This window comes from Pristiophorus japonicus, chromosome 3 (genome assembly GCF_044704955.1).
Source record: "Pristiophorus japonicus isolate sPriJap1 chromosome 3, sPriJap1.hap1, whole genome shotgun sequence".
NCBI classification, from domain to species: domain Eukaryota; kingdom Metazoa; phylum Chordata; class Chondrichthyes; family Pristiophoridae; genus Pristiophorus; species Pristiophorus japonicus.
Genome location: NC_091979.1, coordinates 199,634,751 through 199,656,536, shown reverse-complemented (window position 1 = coordinate 199,656,536; position 21,786 = coordinate 199,634,751). Strand labels below are relative to the sequence as shown.

Below are 21,786 nucleotides of genomic sequence, written 5' to 3'. Positions count from 1 at the left end.
TGTGTTCCTTCAACTCTGGCCTCTCGTGCATATCCCACTTCCGTTGCCCCTTTGCCGTCAGCTGCCTAAGCCCTAAGTTCTGAAATTCCCTCCCTAAACCTCTCTCTCCTCCCGTAAGAAGCTGCTTAAAACCTATCTTTGACCGAGCATTTGGTCATCTATCCTAATATCCCCTTATGTGGTGTGGTGTAAATTTTTGTCTGATTACGCTCCTGTGAAGCGCCTTGGGATATTTTACTATATTAAAGGAACTATATAAATGCAATTATTGTTAGATATCATTCCTGTAGTACCATTTTCCACTTTTACTAGGGGTTCAGGAAAGTCTCCATTACTTTGTTTTCTGTTTTTGGTCTCAATCATCATTAGGCACTGGCAGTTTTGCAAAAATAAAATCCTATTTTGTGAGTGATCTCTGCCCAGTTATTCTCTCAGATTATCCTGCGAGAGCATTACCTTCCCCATCCCTTGCTGAAAGTCAAATTGGAGGAAAAAAGCTTTGAGGAACAAAATCAATGAAATTATGTCTAGTAAACAGGGGTAATTTGACCACGTTTGACTACACTGAGCACAGGTGTGTTGAGAGGGTAAAATCCCAATTCATCCACATATGTAGTAGAGTAGGTAGAAAATAAAAACTTGAATGTATATGGTAGCAATCACTTTAGGAAATTCCAAACTGCTTTACAATCAATGAAGTACTTTTAAAGTATAGTCACTGTTGTAAAGTAGGAAACACAGCAACAATTTGCACACGGCAAGATCCTACTAACAACAATGTGATAATCTGTTTGTTCGTGATGTTGGTTGAGTGATATTGGCCACGACACGGGGAAAACCCCTGCTCTTCTTCGAAATAGTGCCACGGGATCTTTTATGTCCATGTGAGAGGGCAGATGGGGCCTTAGTTTAACGTCTCATCCTTTGTCAGTCGCATTTACTCCGTGTGCTCGTCATAGGGTGGGAGGAAGAATTTAATCTTAATTTCTGTTACAGTTAAAAAATCAATGCTTCTGGTAGTGTATGCAGATTTAACAAAGGATGTTACCAGGCCTCTCTCTCCTTGTGCTGTTTTGCTCCAGAATACTTCTTCCAGAGGAACTGGACCGACAGACAAGATAGTGAGTCAATCATTTGTGTCATTGTGTCAACACACCTCGTGGGACACAGGGTCAGACAGTAGAGATGTGATTGGAGGGATTGCATTACTTACAGTCTGCTCAGCTGTCGGCAGTTAAATGGCATTCCTGCTGGGCTGGCAGGAGTGCGACTCTGCTTGACATTAATGGAAGAAAACTTTTAAAGGAATTATATTTTTAATTGACAGACTGTTGGTGGTAGAGATGCAATGTTGGTGATCCTACCTTTGGACAAGCCCAATTAAGGAACGCTGCTACTTAAAGATGCCACCTCCTGACATGTCCATGGTCACAAAGAGATTAACCACATAGTACCTAATGCAGCATAAACCAACACTTGATCCATGGCAGAGTAATTTATTTTATAGAACGCAAGCGTGCGCGCGTTTGTGTGCGTGGAAAAAAATAATCCAGTCTGTTAATTAATAATAAATGTTTATGAGAGAGAAAACAGAAGCACACAGAGCTGGAAGAAGGATTCTCAAAATCAATTCTAGCCCCCCAAAAATCCGTAATTCCATTACATTTTAGGTTCTGTTCAGTAGCTCTCAAAGTTATCGTTAACATTTTAACTGTTACCTGCAAGGACTAGTACAGAATTTCAGTATCCAGACAGCCTTTAATAGGTGCTCAGCCTTCCTTATCATAGTGCAGTAGTGTTTCTAACCCGTCGACGAAATGCCAACAAATGATGGATATTCAGAAGTGATTTACAAGTGATCAACAACAATTACACTGAGAGGGGTCTCAGGTAATACGCAGGGGTAGAAATTTGTTATGGACGGTGGAGCGAAACGGATGTATTTAACGTCAGTTATCCGCCCCGCTTAATATTCAGTCCATTGATGTCACTAGAGCTGAATATCGGTCATAGCATTTAACGGCCGGCCTATTCGCTCTACCGAATTTATAACTACAATGTTTTAACCATCAACTGAAACAATTTTAGATTTGTAATCGCTCTGGGTTATCCATTATTCTTTACCTTAAAAATAACAACACCTCGGTTAGTTTCCAGGCACCATATGAATGGAAACAGAAATTCAGTGAACACCTGCAGAAAGAAAAGTTAGGTTGACGTTCTGGGCAGAACCCTTCGTCAGAAACTTCTGAATACTTTGATTAGATTACAACCCGGTAATCACGCTCAGATAGCCCATTCTTCTACGCAGAAGATATTTCAACCCCTTGATGAGGATTGCAGTCTGTTATTTGCTCCTGATTATCTATTATTCTCTACTTCAACTGCAGCGTTTCAACTCTCGAGCGCTGCACTCTCAAAACGTTCAACAGAGGATAAGTCTGCCGCCCCTCCCCCCCATCCATCACCACCTCATCTCACAGGCAACTGATTGTCTGAGCCCCTGCCAAACTTTCAAAAGCTGCACAGCTTCCAAAATACAAGACAGTGGCCCAGTAAAGGAGTAGCAAGTGGCTGCACTAGTCCCCGCTTGTATCTGGGAACTGCAGCTAGCTGACAGGGCTCACCCGATAGTCTCGTCTTTTAGATCATTTCCCCCAGCCTCAACAAGAGGGAATGGGGCTCAGTGGTAAAGTACGTGCTTCACGTATATGAGGTTCAATCACTGGCATCTCCACACGGATTTTGTTTTACTGCAGTTGGTGATTGAAGTGGAGTCACATATCAACATTTAAAATTAAACTAGACAGTTGTAGGAAAGAGGGGCTAAAGGGATATGCAAACAGGGTAGGCACAATTGAGACTACTGCTCTTGTGGTGAATAAATGCCCATTTTCATGTTGTCTGTTCTATGCAGTTATAGTACCGGGTGTTGCCGAGTCTATGCTTGCATTTTCTCGCATATGGAAGATTAAAGGTTGATCTAATTGAAGTGTTTAAGATGATTAAAGGATCTGATAGGATAGACGGAGAGAATTATTTCCTCTGGTGGGGGAGGCCAGAACACGGGGGCATAACCTTAAAATTAGAGCGAGGCCATTCAGGGGTGATGTTAGGAAGCACTGCTTCACACAAAGGGCAGTGGAAATCTGGAACTCTTAAAAAAGCTGTTGAGGCTGGGGGGGTCAATTGAAAATGTCAAAACTGAGATTGATAGATTTTTGTCAGGTAAGGGTATTGAGGGATATAGAACCAAGGCAGGTAAATTAAATTGAGATACAAATCAACCATGATCTAATTGAATAGCGGAACAGGGTCGAGGTGCTGAATGGTCTCCTTCTGTTCCAATGTCCCTAGGGGCTGTCTTGTTAATAAGAATTGCCTCTTAAGAGGAGTTTCCCCTATTGGATAAAGTACATGGTCATCATGGGTGCAGATATGTTGAAACAAGCTTGAGGGGCTGAATGCCCGACTCCTTTCTGATGATGTTGCCAGCTTTTGTGCTTATGCAAAATCCATTCAAAGCAGCCACAACTTGATTACAGCCATCTATTTTTCTCGAAAGCTCTCTCTTGGAGCAGAGATTTCACTGCGGAAAACCACATCAATGAGATTCTGGAATACTGAAACCACAAGCAATGGACTCATGGTTAATCGGGGCTGTGTGGGTCATCATAAAAAGATATCCAATCACACACTGAAAGCTTCTCATGAATGTAATTTGTTCCATTGGTGCACCATTCATAAGCCAATCAAATTGTTACGCAATGTGCCAGAGGGAATAGATTCTCAAGTGGATATTTTGCAATTTACTGAGAGCAATCATCGACTGGAGGGGAAGAGAGGGGAGGGGAGGAGGTGGGTAAGAGAACATTTCTCCCCTGCCCCTTTTCTGCCAATTTTCTTGCCGCCACCCCTTCCTCTTGGTAAATTTCCACAGGCACCCGTCACCTTACCTGAGTGGCCAACAGTGAGTGACAGAGGACTCTTGCCCCATGGGGTGGGTTGGGGTGTTAAGGGGACATTAGCCAAACCTGTTCTACACACTCCAAACATAGCACTGGAATGAGAGAGTGAGAAGGGAAGTGAGAGTAGCTGGATAACTTATCAGTAGCAGGAAGCCTGGCTGATTTTTTCCCACTCCCATATCCAGAGGCGACCTATCGCCACCCTGGCCAAGATCAGCTAACTTAGCACATACTTACGATCGGATGTGGGACCTTCCACGTTTGTAAGACTCAGTCACACCGCATAAACTCACTTGAGCCATTAGCATTGATAGAAGATAGCAATTAGAGACCTTTTGCCATCAGATCTTAATGTTGCCCTACTTGATACCAACTAAAATTACATGAAGATCTGGGAGTTCATTCTTGCTCTTTCTCTCTCTCTCGAATGCGGAATGTTTATTGAGACAGGGAAAACATATTTTCTATTTAATTACTGATGAAAACATTTTTAATTAAATTTAATTACAAAAGCCCTCTTAAACTGACATTTATAGTCTTCCTATATATTTTAAGTTAGCTGTGTGACATCATTACATGGTGACAGGAGGCCGATAGTTCTTTGGACACACTAAATTACATCTCTTAGCGAATGGAGAGCAGGCTTTGAGACTAGTTTTTGCTGTGAAATCTCAAATTATGCCTTGCTAATAACCAGATATTGGAGGAGTATTCAATGTGCTAAAAGGGAAATTATTGCTGGCGTGGAGAGATAATAAATTGAACAGCTGGAGCTGAATAGGATGGGGAATTATGTCATGTGTAAGAGATGTAAGAAGGACTTTTAAACTCGTAATGTTGCCAATAATGGAAACTGCTTTCTTGTGAGATTATAACATAATGGTGCGTGCTATAATACAGGTGGATCAACAATAAACATTTCCCAATCATCGCATAATATAAGCTGATCAAAATCTCTTGCTGCATTCATCATTTGTGTTGGTTAATACTTTAAAAAGCATAATTAAACAGGTAAGGTTCGCATCATAATGCTAGTGTTTGTACCATGCTGGTTTTAGAAAAACTCTTCTTAGACTCTGTAGGTCATTTCAGTCTTGACTTGGCACTCAGACCATCACTGTCATGTACATTCCTTCTCAAAATAGTTCAAAGCTAGCCCACATTTATGAATGGTGGGACATCACAATATAATGTAAGCAAATACACGGAGAATACCTGGGAATGGTGACGATTGAATCAGGAGTTCAGATAATGTACCTTTGCTGGTTTATAAGCTCATGTGAAGCTCACAATTAAATTTCTGCCGCAGACTATTTCATTCATAAATTTCTAAGGCGTGCTGCTTTTAATTTTAGACAGGGGCTCGATTCCCTTGCAGCCTCACTGTCTTGGCTGCGTGATGACATTCACAAACAGGATTAACAATTGTGTTATCTTTTCTGCAGGCTTATCGGGAAAGGATCTGTAGTTCCTTACTGAGGAAAGTGTGCGTCCATTGTAGGATGGATCTCAGCCAGCTTCTCTCTCAAGCGATATCTGTAAACCTGATCACGGTGAAGGCAGTTCAATGATTTATTTTCATATTTGATTAGCGACACATAACTATTCATCAAGGGAGGCAAGAAGAGCATTCTTATCTGACTGGGGCAGGGGGTGAAGGTCGGGGGGCGGGGGGGGGGTGGGGTAGGCCTTTCATTCATAAAACATATTCGATGAACTTAGTTGAATTCAGATGCAGAATAAAGCAATTTATTTCTCCTGCTTGACAGAGGTGGAGACCAGCAGTGGAAGACCATGTCTGTTGACGCTTTGCCTTTGTGCGATAACACGTCTTTGCACCTTCTCACTGGATTCTGGCTAGACAGCTGCCGTCATGCCATTCTTTTGCCTGGGGTCTTGGTGCTGGCTATCCTGGTAGGGGTACCTGTATCGGTCTGGGCTATTCTCCCGATACGCCATTTTGCTCTGGTCATGGTGGCGAGGCATTTTAAAAGTCTGCATCGGGGATGGCGGCACATCGTGCCTGTGGGGTCCCTTGTACTGGGCTGGTGGATTGTACGCACCCTCCCGCAGCCTGGCGCTGCTCAGGTAGTCTGGGATCCTTGGGTCCAGGCGGCTGTCGGCAGCGTTCCGGGGATAATTCCCATGATGCGGGTATCCCGCAGCGTGATGCTGGGCTCCCAGGTACCGGGGCGGTTCTCGATCACCATAGGAGGCTCGAAACTGATATTCGTCCGGCTCTCCAGAAACATGCCTAGAGCAAAATAAAAAGCAAATTTCAGTTGCATATAGTGGCAGCACAAGGCCTGGCCAGAATGGAGATGATTGGGTAATTCCTCCATCAATCATGCTTGGAGACGCTTGTTTTATAAATAACTTAAGAACAAGAGAATAACTAAAGAATCTAATAGAGACCATGAGGGTAATCTGCGAGTGGAGGTGGGAGATGTGGATATGGTTCTGAATGAATACTTTGTGTCTGTTTTCACAAAAGAGAGGGGTGATGCAGACATTGCAATGAGGGAGAAGGAGTGTGAAATATTAGATGAAATAAACATAGTGAGAGAGGAGGTATTAAGGGGTTTAGCAGCTTTAAAAGTGCATAAGTCCCCAGGCCTGGATGAAATGTATTCCAGGCTGTTAAACGAAACAAAAGAGGAAATAGCAGAGGCTCTGACCATCATTTTCTAATCCTCTCTGGCTTCAGGTGTGGTGCCAGAGGACTGGAGGACTGCTAATGTGGTATCTTTGTTTAAGAAAGGAGAAAGGGATAGACCGAGTAATTACAGGCCCATCAGCCTAACCTCGGTGGTGGGAAAATTATTGGAAAAAATTCTGAAGGACAGGATAAATCTTTGTTTAGAAAGACACGGATTAATCAAGGACAGTCAGCACAGATTTGTTAAGGGAAGGTTGTGTCTGACTAACTTGATTGCATTTTTTGAGGAAGCAACAAAGAAGGTCGATGAGGGTAGTGCATTTGATGTAGTGTATATGGATTTCAGCATGGCTTTTGATAAGGTTCCACATGGCAGACTGGTCACGAAAGTAAAAGCCCATGGGATCCAGAGCAAGGTGGCAAATTGGATCCAAAATTGGTTCAAAGGCAGGAAGCAGAGGGTAATGGTTGATGGGTGTTTTTGTGACTGGAAGGCTATTTCCAATTGGGTTCCACAGGGCTTGTTTTTTGCAGTATAAATTAATGATCTAGACTTGAATATAGGGGGTATGATTAAGAAGTTTGCAAATGATACTAAAATCAGCTGTGTTGTTGATAATGAGGAAGAAAGCTGTAGACTGCAGGAAGTTATCAATCAACTGGTCAGGTGTGCAGAACAGTGGCAAATGGAATTCAATCTGGAGAAGTGTGAGGTAATGCATTTGGGGAGTGCTAACAAGATAGGGAATACACATTAAATGGTAGGACACTGAGAAGTTTAGAGGAACAAAGGGACCTTGGAGTGAATATCCACAAATACCTGAAGGTAGCAGGCCAGGTAGATAAGGTGATTAAGAAGGCTTCCGGAATGCTTGCCTTTATTAGCCGAGGCATAAAATATAAGACCAGGGGGCTTATGCTTGAACTGTATAAAACACTAGTTAGGCCACAGCTAGAGTACTGTGTGCAGTTCTGGTCACCACATTACAGGAAGGATGTGATTGCACTGGAGAGTGTACAGAGGAGATTTACGAGGATGTTGCCGAGAGTGGAGAATCTTAGCTATGAGGACAGATTGGATAGGCTGGGTTTATTTTCTTTGGAACAGAGGAGGCTGAGGGGAGACCTCATTGAGGTATATAAAATTATGAGGGGCCTAGATATAGTGGATAGAAAGGGCCTATTTCCCTTAGCAGAAGGATCAGCAACCAAGGAGCATAACATTAAAGTAATTGGTAGAAGGTTTGGAGGGGATTTGAGGGGAAATTTCTTCATGCAGAGAGTTGTGGGGGTCTGGAACTCACTGCCTGAAAGGGTGGTAGAGGCAGAAACCCTCACCACATTTAAAGGATGCTTGGATGTGCACCTGAAGTGCTGTAGCCTGCAGTGCTACAGGCCTAGAGCTGGAAAGTGTGATTAGGCTGGATAGCCGCTTGTTGGCTGGCACGGACACGATGGGCTGAAATGGCCTCCTTCCATGCTGTAAAATTCTATGATTCTTCCACACTGCTGTGAGTGACTGGGATTGATTTTATGCACATGTTGGAGTGGATTTTCGGACATAGCAAAGCAGGATGGGGTAAGCCACCACTAAATTAACTTTGTACCAAGAAGCCTATCTGCTGTCCCTGATATGAACTCTGCAGCAACAAGTGACTCCTGGCCAGGTGCAGGCCACTGTTTCATCGAAAGCTTTGCAACAGAATAACTAACCACAAAAGATGATACAGAGTAAGGGCCCCCAAACTCGAGCCATGCTATCAGGTTTCACTAGGACTAAAAAGTTGTATGTAAATGATTTGCGTTGCCATATGGATTGATTGGTTGTATATAAATTAATTTAAATGATTGTATTCCACCCCCTGTAAACTGCTTATAACCCCGTGGCACAAGGCACTCGGGGAGAAGGTGTTCGCAGATCGCGGGATCTCAACTCTTCTCCCAGAGCTCTGTTAGCAATAAAGTTGTCTCTCTTACTTTACTAGAGTCTATGTGAATTTATTTTCATTAACACACATCATTTATATTAAGTGACTATCCTTTCCTCACTGCACCCTACTTTTATCGCGACTGCATTTGGCAAAACAACTAATGCATAATTATTTCATGGTATTCAGAAGGGAGGAAGAGCAAGTGATAAATGCCCAATTTAATTTCCATATCCTCATCCATGTCTTTGTTACCTCTAAACTTGACTATTCCAATGTTCTCCTGGCTGGTCTTCCACCTTGCACCTCCGCAAACTTGAGGTCATCCAAAACTCTGCTGCCCATATCCTAACTCGCACCAAGTCCCATTCACCCATCACCCCTGTGCTTATTGACTTACATTGCCTCCTGGTCCAGCAACATCTCGCTTTTAAAATTCTCATCATTGTTTGCAAACCTCTCCATGGCCTTGCCCCTCCCTATCTCAATAAACTCCCCCCCGCTCTACAAACCTCTGAGATCTCCACACATCTCCAAATCTGACCTCTTGCACATCCACAATTTTCTTTGCTCCAAATTTGGTGGCCGTACCTTCAGCTGCCTATGTCCTAAGCTCTGGAATTCCTGTCCTAATATCTCTATGTGGCTCGGTGTTAAATGTTGTTTGATAATCGCTCCTGTGAAGCACCTTGGGACGTGTTACTATTTTAAAGACACTATATAAATGCAGGTTGTTGTTGTTCTGGTCCTGAACACCTGACTCAAAGTCTCATACAGCTCTCTAAAACCTCAATTCCCCCTTCACCAGTTTTGATTCCAGACTCAGTGTCCTGTGCAATTCCTCACTCTCCCACTCCCGAAAGCAGTGGCAGACATGCAGGATTCAACATAAAGGGTTCTTTAGAATCTCGCCTGAATGTCATTCTCTAGGTGCGTGTTCAGACAGCAACCCACAGTTGAGCCCGATCCTGTCCATGCCCGCTATCGAAACGTACGCAGACTTATCGTTCACTGGATAGTGATTGGCAGTGGAAACCTTGGCTGCAGACTCAGGGAGTCCATACCAGTGGCAAATTTGGGGTATTACCACTAACCCCACCACCCCTCCACCCAAAAATATTAGGTAATAATGTAGTATTATTTTCTAAAGAGTATTTTGAATAAAATTTACTTCTAACAGACGGTGCATGTGATCTCCTGGACTATTTCGATTGTCTGAGGGGGATGGAGAGAAATTTTCCAGAGTGTTCCTTCCCTTATTGGCTCTGTTTTTTTGCCTCTCCCAGGAGATTACACGGCTAGGTGGTAGGGTGGCGGGTGTCGAGAGGTGCTCAGTCATGATGCTGCGTCCAGCAGTGTATGGGGCAGGTGTAATGGACCAGCTGCGACTATTTTGTATGTTCCTATAACTCCCTCCCCACACACATTCTCCTTTCCCTTTACAGCTGTATGTACACAATCAGATAAGTGACCTAGGTTGGTATTTCAACAATGTTTAACATTCCTTTCTGATTGTCGAAAAATTTCAACAAAGAACGTATTTTTAAAAAAGCATTTTAAACAGCTGATTTGGTTGCAGTCTTTTCAATTTCCAAGCAGACACCGAGGAGTTCTGCAGGACGGGGGCTTCGACAACTAGAACAAATTTTCATTTTTTGTTTCATTTAATAGTAAAACAACTATTAAATGAAACAAAAAATTAGGGATTATTTGGGACGGAATACTGTGAGTTGAAGAAATGTTGCGCCATTCTGTGCATTTCTCTAATTCACTCTTCCTTCTGTTTGAAGTCATTAAATGATAGAAAAAGTATCATTTAGAAACTGTTAGATGCTTACTTCAAGTACAAGATCAATTTGGGACTTCCACCCCCCGCCCCCCGGCCCCTGCCCTCCAGTTAATGGTAATTGTCTGCTTAGTATATCACTGAAGTAAAGAACTTCAGGGGTGGAACAATTAACACATTAAGCGAGAGAGGTTTCTAAAGCTGGGTGTGAGGTGAGGTAATAGGAAGCATTACATTTTATAATGGCAATATTATCGCAGCAGGTATGCCCTGCCATTGCTTTTAACGAGTTGAGAGTACCCTATTTTACGACAACGTTTGACAGGGAACGTGTGACAGGAAGCAAGGGTGCCACACATAGGAAGTGCATACTGCACAAGACATATAGACATACACTCTCATACATCATTCCAGGATATTGTACAGCAAAAAGAAAAGTGAGCCAATGACTGCAGCAGTCACAAAAACTTTCATCAACTTCAGATAGAAATGGAGATAGATAGATAAATTATATAGATACATCTCCAATCTATCTATATTGCTATATAAGCTGCTGAAGATGAAGGTTTCTGTGACTGCAGCAATCACTGGCTCACTTTCCTTTCCCTTACACTATGCGTGGTATGGCAATCTATTATTGTAATGTCTCGGAAGGATGTTATTTTCTCAATTCCTTCAGTTATACTTCCTGAAGCAGATGTGATCCTTTGCAGAGTAAGACCAACAACTGATCTATCATTTTGCCGAAGGATTAAAAAACATAATTTTTAACATTTAGGTTTTTGAATATACGATTGCAGCTCCATTTGTTATTGAAGTGCTCCGTTTAGAGAGGTGCTGAACTTTCCTCTCTTCCAGTTCAAACTTCTGGTGAGCTGTTTTACCTGTAGTCCAGCCAGGAAATGGTTCTCACTGTATGAACAGCTGGGGCCTCACCCACATGACTTACAACACACCTGCATGTTCCCTTGCTATGACCCGCTACCTCTTACATAGACTTACACAGAATTTACAGCAAAGAAACAGGCCATTCTACCCAGCTGGTCTATGCTAGTCTTTACGCTCCACATGAGCCTTCTCCCATCCCACCCTATCTGCATATCCTTCTATTCCTTTCGCCCTCATGTGTTTATCTAGCTGCCCCTTAAATGCATCTATGCTATTCACCTCAACTACTCCATGTGGTAACGAGTTCCACATTCTAATTATTCTCTGGGTAAAGAAGTTTCTTCTGAATTCCTTATTGAATTTATTAGTGACTACCTTATATTTATGGCCCCTAGTTTTGGTCTCCTCAACAAGTACAAATATCTTTCCAACATCTATCTGATCAAATTCTTTCATAACCTTAAAAGTCACCCTCAGTATTCTCTTTTCTAGAGAAAAGAGCCCAGTTTGTTCAGCCTTTTCTGATTGGTAGCCTTTTCTGTGTGGCGTAAAAATAAAAAAGGGACTGTGGCTCAACCGTGGCTAACAAGGGAAATTAGGGAAAGTGTTAAAACCAAGGAAGAGGCTATAAATTGGCCAGAAAAAGCAGCAAACCTGAGGACTGGGAGAAATTTAGAAATCAGCAGAGGAGGACTAAGGGTTTAATTAGGAGGGGGAAAACAGAGTATGAGAAGAAGCTTGCCGGGAACATAAAAACTGACTGCAAAAGCTTCTATAGATATGTGAAGAGAAAAAGATGAGTGAAGACTAATGTAGGTCCCTTGCAGTCAGAATCAGGTGAATTCATAATGGGGAACAAAGAAATGGCAGACCAATTGAACAAATACTTTGGTTCTGTCTTCACTAAGGAAGACATGAATAACCTCCCGAAAATATTAGGGGACCGAGGGTCTAGCAAGAAGGAGGAACTGAAGGAAATCCTTATTAGTCAGGAAATGGTGTTAGGGAAATTGAAGGGACTGAAGGCCGACAAATCCCCAGGGCCTGATAGTCTGCATCCCAGAGTACTTAAGGAAGTGGCCCTAGAAATAATAGATGCATTGGTGTCATTTTCCAACATTCCATAAACTCTGGATCAGTTCCTCTGGATTGGAGGGTAGCTAATGTAACACCACTTTAAAAAAAAAGGAGGGAGAGAGAAAATAGGGAATTATAGACCGGTTAGCCTGACATCAGTGGTGGGGAAAATGCTGGAGTCAATTATTAATGATGTAATAGCAGCGCATTTGGAAAGCAGTGACAGGATCGGTCCAAGTCAGCATGGATTTATGAAAGGGAAATCATGCTTGACAAATCTTCTAGAATTTTTTGAGTAGAGTGGATAAGGGAGAACCAGTAGATGTTGTGTATTTGGACTTTCAAAAGGCTTTTGACAAGTTCCCACACAAGAGATTAGTGTGCAAAATTAAGGCACATGGTATTGGGGGTAATGTATTGTGGATAGAGAACTGGTTGGCAGACAGGAAGCAGAGAGTCGGGATAAATAGGTCCTTTTCAGAATGGCTGGCAGTTACTAGTGGGGTGCTGCAGGGTTCAGGGACCCCAGCTATTTACAATATACATGAATGATTTAGACAAAGGAATTGAATGTAATATCTTCAAGTTTGCAGATGACACTAAGCTGGGTGGCAGTGCGAGCTGCGAGGAGGATGCTAAGAGGCTGCAGGGGGACTTGGACAGGTTCGGTGAATGGGCAAATGCATGGCAGATGCAGTATAATGTGGATAAATGTGAGGTTATCCACTTTGGTGGCAAAAACAGAAAGGCAGATTATAATCTGAATGGTGACAGATGAGTAAAAGGGGAGGTGCAACGAGAACTGGGTGTCATCAGTTATTGAAGGTAGGCATGCAGGTATAGAAGGAAGTAAATAAAGCAAATGGCATGCTGGCCTTCATAGCGAGGGAATTTGAGTATAGGAGCAGGGAGGTCTTACTGCAGTTGTACAAGCCTTGGTGAGACCACACCTTGAGTATTGTGTGCAGTTTTTGTCTCCTAATCTGAGGAAGGACGTGCTTGCTATTGAGGGAGTGCAGTGAAGGTTCACCAGACTGATTCCCGGGATGGCAGGACTGACTTATGAGGAAAGACTGGATCGGCTAGGCTCATACTCACTGGAATTTAGAAGAATGAGAGGGGATCTCATAGAAACATATAAGATATTGACGAGACTGGACAGGTTAGATGCAGGAAGAATGTTCCCGATGTTGGGGAAGTCCAGAACCAGGGGACACAGTCTAAGGATAAGGTGTAAGTCATATAGGACCGAGATGAGGTGAAACTTTTTCACCCATAGAGTTGTGAACCTGTGGAATTCTCTGCCACAGAAAGTTGTTGAGTCCAGTTCGTTGGACATATTCAAAAAGGGAGTTAGATGTGGCCCTTACGGCTAAAGGGATCAGGGGCTATGGAGAGAAGGCCGGGGTGGGGTACTGAGGTTGAATGATCAGCCATGATTATATTGAATGGTGATGCAGGCTCGAAGGGCCAAATGGCCTGCTCCTGAACCTATTTTCTATGTTTCAATGGTACACCCTCTCAGTTCTGCGATCATCCTTGTAAATCATTTTTGCATGTTCGCCAGTGGCTCCATATCCTTTTTATAATATGAAGATCAGAACAATATTGTGTGGTCAAACCAGGAGTATATACGTTTAACACCAGTGCTTTGTTTGCAATTTTCATGGCCTTACTAACCTGCATTGTTACTTTTCGTGATTTATGTATCTCTACCCCTAGCTTCCTTTGCTCCTCTGCCCCATTTAGACTCTTATTTTCCACAGAGTATGTGGCCTCCTTAATCTTGCTTCCAAGATGCACCTCCTTACACTTCTGATTCCAGAGTCCAAATTGTTTATGTAAATAGTGAACACAGTGGTCCCACCATTTCTCTTCTGAAGAAACTTGCACAATGACTCATTGGGCTTTACCCAGTGAGGAGCTGAGATGTGCAGACCAAGCTAGTCCTAAGTTCAATCCCAGACAAGCGACTTGATCGCAGCCAGGGCAATTTTAAGATTGCAACACTTCACTTTAGCAGTTAAGAGTGGTAATGATGGTTTGATTATGATCTCAGGAGCAGCTTTTGGTGCAGATACTGAGGGGCAGTTCTTCATTGGAAGGATGCTCACAGTAAGGCACCAAATCCTCATTAAAGAATTAAAGAAAGACTAGCATTTATATAGCGCCTTTCACAACCTCAGGATGCACCGAAGCGCTTTACAGTCAATAAAGTACTTTTGTTTGAAGTGTAGTCACTGTTGTAATGTAGGAACAGCGGAAGGCAATTTGCGCTCAGTAAGGTCCCACAAACAGCAATAATGACCAGATGATCTATTTTATATTTATGTTGCTTGAGAGATAAATATTGGCCAGAGCTCCCCTGCTTTTCTTCAAAATAGCATTGCGGGATCTTTTGCATCCACCTGAGAGGGCAGACGGGGTCTCGGTTTAATGTCTCATCAGACTTCCTCAGTACTGCACTGAAGTGTCAGTCTAGAGTAATGATCTACAGTTGCTACAAGTAGAGCACATACAAAATTCCTATTATTTGCCCTGATTAGACATGATTTTCTGCGACAGTATTGTGGCAGAATAATTAAATGAAAGGACAGCATTTACATAGCGCTTGATTACATCTGTGCTTCACACTCACTGTATGAACTCTGAACAGCAGTAACTGCTGATGTCCAAGAAAATGCGGCAGTAATTTTGTACCCATCAAGATCCTGCAAACAGCAATGAGATGAATGGCCACTTCACCTGTTTTAGTAGTGTTGGATGAAGAAGTAATGTTGTCTAGGGCATCGGGAGGATTCTTTGCTCTTTTTCAATATCCACTGGAACCAGGAGAATGGGCAGACAGAATGTTTATTCAGAAACCTTATCTGAAGGGCTTTACTTATGACAAGACAGCACACCCTCAGTCCTGCACTGGAGTGTCAGCTTAGATTATTATGCTCAAGCTCTGGAGTGGGAGTCTGAACCCCATCTATCTGGGCTGCTGGGGCAAAACTGGGGAGACAACAACTTGCATTTATATTGCACCATTTATGTTATAAATCGTTCCAAGGGGCTTCACAGAAGCATTATCAGACAAAAATTGACATCGAACCACATGATATTAGGACAGGTTGGTCAAAGAGGTAGATTTTAAGGAGTATCTTAAAAGGAGGAAAGAGAGGAGAGAAGACCAGAATTGGAGGAGTGTAACAATCTCGGAGAGTTGTTGGGCTGGAGGAGGTTAGAAATATAGGGAGGGGTGAGGCCATTAGAACTTTAAATTTGAATGCGCAGAGTTAACAGTGTCTGAATTATAAAAGCACAAGGATGCTTTACTGACATGTGCATTATAAGTTAGGAGCTTGTCAGGCCCTTTCAAAGTATAAGCCAAGATGAATTAGTATTATTCTTTCAATTCATTTAGCTGCAGTAAATAGCTGTAAAATCAGATAACGCTGCAATTTAATCCAATTGTTGGCGATCTTGCACATAGCAATGTTGTGGACCATCCCTTCCCGGTAACTCCTGCTTACCACCACGTATTTTAACACTCTCCACTTGCAATATCTCTGTCAGTAATACTAACTCTGGATTACACGTATGATTTTTTATATTTTAATCGCATAATAGTATTATAACTCTATTCGTCAATCTCCTGTGACAACGCACAAGGGGAGTTGAGATGAAATGCAGTGAAGCGGAGTTACAGGGTGGGGAGGGGTAATTGAAGCATGGCACGCAGGCACAATTCAGCACCCATTTTAAAGTCTTGTTTTTAACGTGTAGTGACCGTTGCACACCAGTTACCACACGGGCTTGACAGAGCTAGGTCTTGGTCCAGTAGCAAGGATTAACCAAGACGACTGGAGACCTGCTCTGCTGCACGGACCTAGTGCGCACACATATCGCAGTGTGGGCTGGCCTATCACCCATCACCCTCGTGTTCGCTGATCTATTTCGGTTAAGCAATGCCTCGATTTCAAAATTCTAATACTTGTTTTCAAATCCCTCCATGGCCTCACCCCTCTCTATCTCTGTAACCTCCTCCAGCCCCACAACCCCCTAGATGTTTGCGCTCCTCTAATTCTGCCCTCTTGAGCATCCCTGATTATAATCACTCAACCATTGGTGGCTGTGCTTTCTGTTGCCTAGGCCCTAAGCTCTAGAATTCCCTGCCTAAATCTCTCTGCCTCTCTACCTCTCCTTCCTCCAACAAGATGCTCCTTAAAACCTATCTCTTTGACCAAGCTTTTGGTCACTTGCCCTAATTTTTCCTTTTGTGGCTCAGTGTCAATTTTTTGTCTCACAATACTCCTGTGAAGCGCCTTGGGACGTTTCACTATGTTAAAGGTGCTATATAAATGCAAGTTGCTGTTTTGTTGGTGCCACCTTAAAATATTGTGTATGTGAACCCCCAGGTCTCCCTATTCCTGCACCCCCTTTAAAATTGTACCATTTAGTTCATATTGCCTTTCCTCAATCTTCCTACAAAAATGCATCACTTCACACTTCTAAGGAACTGTGATTTCATTTTCATGTCCATAAAGCACATAAGACTCAGCTTGAGAAAACAGAATCAGGAAATCTATTCCTTTCCACTTTATCTGAGCCACGTTGTATTCACCATGATCATGGTGTCTGTCAGCAAAGAAAATGAAATTTAACTTGATGCAGACATTATACTGCAAGTTTAAAACTGCTCAATTGCTCTTTGGTGCATTGCCAATTCGTCAATAGGGACTTTAGTTATGGGGAGAGACTAGAGAAGCTGGAACTGTTCTCCTTACAGCAGAGAAGGTTAAGGGCAGATTTAATAGGGGGGGCGGGGGGTTCAAAATTGAGGGGATGTGATAGAGTAAATAAGGAGAAACTGTTTCCACTGGCAGGCAGGTCAGTAATTAGAGGACACAGATATAAAATAATTGTCAAAAGAATGAGAGGAGACATTTTTTTTTAATGTAGTGAGTTGTTGTGATCTGGAATGCACTGCCTGAAGGGGTATTGGAAGCCGATTCATTAGTCACTTTCAGAAAGGAATTGGATAAATACTTGAAAAGGAATCATTTTCAGGGCTATGGAAAAGAGTGGGGGAGCGGTACTAATTGGATAGCTCTTTCAGAGAACTTACGATGGGTCGAAAGGCATCCTTCTGGGATGTATGATTCCAATGAGCTCTCCATTGGCATCACGCACACTCTTAAATGTGCAGGTGAAATTTAGTATTTGAAGGGTTAACACCGTCTGCTTTGGGCCTTCAGATGCAATCCATCCCAAAGCTGCCAATTAGAGTCCCCCTGCTAAAAAGTTAAGTGCAACACATTGCAGTGACTTAAAGCAGGGAAGGGACAGAGGGTTTAAAATTGTTTTAAGTTCTTTGTCATCAAAACATAAAGCCCAATCAAAAATTCTCATTTTGCAAATTATCAAAATTTACAACGGTGGTATTATATGTTAATTTATTCATACAAAATAAGCTGCTGGTTCATCAAAAGCAGTCATTCATGCATTGAAAGGAAAAAAAAGATACTCAAGGATGTTGATTAATTGAGTGGGAGTGGGTTTATTGGACTGAAACCATAGGTCAGAGAAAAACAGAGCTTGTGTGAGGTGCTCTCACCATGCACTGAACAGTTTCAATTGTAATGTTTAAATTACTTCGATCTTCAGAGTAGCGGAATTGAGGCAACTGGTGTTCATCTACTGTGGCAGATGATTTATTAAAGATCATGGCTATTGTGGAAACTGAATATAGAATAACTATCCATTCAGAAACAGAATCAATGGCAGGAGTGCAGAGGCAGGGCGGTTGGAGCAGGGACATCAGTGATGAAGATTTCAGGAATATGTCCAACTAGAGTTGGCAACACTAGATTGAATCCTGCCTGCCCCATTCCCTTCCCCTCACCAGTGCAACCTTTGCTAATTTTCCATATCTGACAATAGCCAAAATAGTGCTGCTAGAACTAGACCCACTCAAAATCATGAGCAGATGAACTTGCTGGATATGATGAGTTCCAATTGTACCTTGTTATTTTTCAGCACACAGAGTATGCTGCCACCTAACCAACTCTACATCGGGTTTCCAACTCTGGTTGGACGTATTCCTGGAGGTTTTGTCACATGACCACCTACCGCTCCGCCCTCACTATCCTGCTATTGGTTGCTCGAAACGTCGCACCTCCTTCCCACACCAATTAGTCTCTTAATTACTGGATGATTATTGACTGCCATCTCCAATAGTTTTAAACTAAGGAACAAAAGTTTTCAAAGAAAAAACATTTTGTTTTTAACCCTCCTATGATTTTTCTCCCGGTTTTGCTCGCAGCAGTGTCCTGGAGATGAATCTTCTATTCCTGGAGACTCCAGGACATTCCTGGAGGGTTGGCAACCCTAATTCTACATAGCAGGGCAACTTCACTTGCACAACACCATGATGTGGCAGAATATCATTTATCCCATGTCTTGGGAAATTTGTGTAAGAACGATTGTCGAAGAATGAATGGAGGTGAAGTGTTTTTGTTAGGAGGGTAGAGAATATATGCAGGGAATATTCTGTCCATACATAGTAAGAAAACTAAATCCGACAGTCAATACCCCACTACAGTAGAGTGCGTAATATGTGAGGGTGGATACCCTAACTAAAGGTAGCGTATTATAAATCTGAATTAAAAAGTTAATAAGTATGGCACGGTAAAGAAAGAACTTACATTTGCATTCATATAGGCGGAATGTAGTCAGTAGAAGATCCACAGCACTGTGGGAGACTCGGCTGTACAAGAAAGTGTAGAAATGCAGTTGTTATAGGGGATTTGATAGTCAGGGGGATAGATAGATGTTTCTGCAACTGGAGATGCAAGTCCTGAATGGTGTGTTGCCTCCCTGGTGCAGGTGTAAAGGATGTCACCAAGTGGTTGGAGGAAGGGGAACAGCCAGAAGTCATGGTCCATATTGGAACCAATGACATAGGTAGGAAAAGGGTTGAGGTCTTTCAGGCAGAGTTTAAGGAGCTAGGAAAAAGATGAAAGAACAGGACCTCAAAGCTGTTAAGCAGTGCCACGTGCTAGTGAGTACAGAAACAGGAAGATAGTGCAGATAAATGCGTGGCTGGAGAATTGGTGCAGGACAGAAGGCTTCAGATTCCTGGGACATTGGGACCAATTCTGGGACAGGAGGGAGCTACACAAGTCGGATGGGTTGCACTTGAACAGGGCCAATGTCCTCACGGGGAGGTTAACTGGTGTTGTGGGGGAGAGTTTAAGCTAATTTTCCAGGGGGATGAGCACCAGGAATAGCAACAGAGTGGAGAGACAAGTTGCATAGAAAACTAGGAGGGGCAAATGGGAACAGAACCAAGAAGCATGAGGAAAGAGCAAGAATTAGATAGAGGAACTAGCAAAGCCAACTAGCATGGTGTTAGAATGCATGTGTGTTAATGTGAGGCGTGTTACAAATAAGGTTGATGAGTTACAGGCGCAAGTTGTCTCATGGGTTTATGATATAGTGGCTGTAATGGAGACCTGGCTTAATCATGGGCAGGAGTGGGAACTAAACATTCCTGGCAGCAATGGGAGCAGGAGGGATAGGAAAGAAAAAATGACAAACGGGTGGTGGGGTGAGGGATGGCAGTATTGATCAAGGATAATATTGCAGTTGTACATAGAGTTGATATACTAGAAGGTTCAAAGACTGAATCTATTTGGTTAGAGTTAAGGAACATAAAATGATCTACAGGTACAGAGTCGAAAATCCAGAAGCCTCGGGACCGAGGCTGGTCCGGATTCCGGGTATTTCCGGACTTCGGAAAGTCTTTCTGACGTCCCGAATCCGGAAACACCTGAGCCCAGGTTCATGTATTTATGGACTTTGGAACATCTTTCTGACGTACTGAGTCCGGAAATGCCTGGGCCCAGGTAAGGAGAAAGAAGGGGGGGCAGGGTAAGGAGCGGCTGTCGTGAGGTAAGGAGCAGGGCAGGCAGCGGGGCTTGGAGAGTCTGGCGGGCCGAGGTAAAGAGCGGGGGGTTCGGCGGGCCCTGTGGAGTCTGCCAGGCGGCGGGGCCAGGAGAGTCTGGCGGGCGTTGGGGCCTGCGGAGTCAGCGGTGACCCGAGGTGGGGGAGAAGTTAGCGGCGGCCCGAGGCGGGGGAGAAGTCAGCGGCGGCCCGAAGCGGGGGAGAAGTCAGCAGCGCCCCGAGGCGGGGGAGAAGTCGGCGGTGGCTCGAGACGGGTGTCCGGATTCTGGAATATTTTCCGGATTCCGTACGACCCCGCCATGGATCGTCCCGGTGTCCAGATTCCGGAACAGAATGGATTCCAGAACTCCGGATTTTTGACGCTGTACCTGTATTACATTGCTGGGTGTTTACTATAGACCCTCATGAGAAGGAGAGAGGAGCAAATCTGCAGGCAAATTTCAGAGAAATATAAAAATAATAGAGCAGTGTTTGTAGGGGACATTAATTACCATAATATAGACTGGGAAAAAGCAGAGTAAAGGTCAAGGAGAGTGAAGAATTCCTAAAATGCGTACAGGAGAACTTCCTTAATCAGTGTGTTTGTAGCCCAAGGAGGAAGGAAGCAGTGCTGGATCTAGTTCTGGGAAATGAAGTAGAGCAAGTGGAGTGTGTTTCAGTGGGAGAATATCTGGTTAATAGAGATCAAAATATAATTTGGCTTAAAGTAGCTATGGAAAGGGACAAAGGAAAATCAAAGGTGAAAATATCCAACTGGAAGAGAGCCAATCTTAGTGATTTGATAAGGGATAGAAACATAGCAACATAGAAAATAGGTACAGGAGTAGGCCAGTCGGCCCTTCGAGCCGGCACCACCATTCAATAAGATCATGGCTGATCATTCACCTCAATTCCCCTTTCCTGCTTTCTCTCCATACCCCTTGATCCCTTTAGCCGTAAGGGCCATATCTAACTCCCTCTTGACTATATCCAATGAACTGGCATCAACAGCTCTCTGCAACAGGGAATTCCACAGGTTAACAACTCTGAGTGAAGAGGTTTCTCCTCATCTCAGTCCTAAATGGTTTACCCCTTATTCTTAGACTGTGTCCCCTGGTTTTGGACTTCCCCAACATCGGGAACATTCTTCCTGCATCTAACCTGTCCAGTCCCATCAGAATTTTATATGTTTCTATGAGATTACCTCTCATCCTTCTAAACTCCAGTGAATACAGGCCCAGTCGATCATATGTCAGTCCTGCCATCCCAGGTATCAGTCTGGTGAACCTTCGCTGCACTCCCTCAATAGCAAGAAACTCCTTCCTCAGATTAGGAGACCAAAACTGAACACCTAGCTGGGACTCAGGGCCTTTGCCGTTGCCTAGTGGTGGGCAGATCCACAGATGTGTGTGGCCTCCCTGTCCTCCTTTGAGGGCTGCAGAATCTTCTGTCTGCTCTCTAACAGTGTTGGGAACCTGGCTGTTCCAGGTCCCGTTTGGGGAACTCGTTGGTTCTGACCTTTTGCTGCCAGACATGGCTGAGGTAGCG

General features: G+C 43.4%; 1 protein-coding gene across 4 annotated transcripts in view; it reads right to left on the bottom strand.

The window, feature by feature from the left end:
- Positions 1-1,561: 1,561 nt before the first annotated feature.
- LOC139260068 (partitioning defective 3 homolog B-like) overlaps positions 1,562-21,786 on the bottom strand; it is a 1,396,127-nt gene continuing 1,375,902 nt past the window's right edge. For all 4 annotated transcript variants that reach the window (XM_070876196.1, XM_070876197.1, XM_070876199.1 and 1 more), the window contains one exon: positions 1,562-6,222. In XM_070876196.1, the coding sequence (XP_070732297.1) occupies positions 5,826-6,222 (397 nt within the window). In that variant the 3' untranslated portion in view covers positions 1,562-5,825. The remainder of the gene's footprint in view (positions 6,223-21,786) is intronic.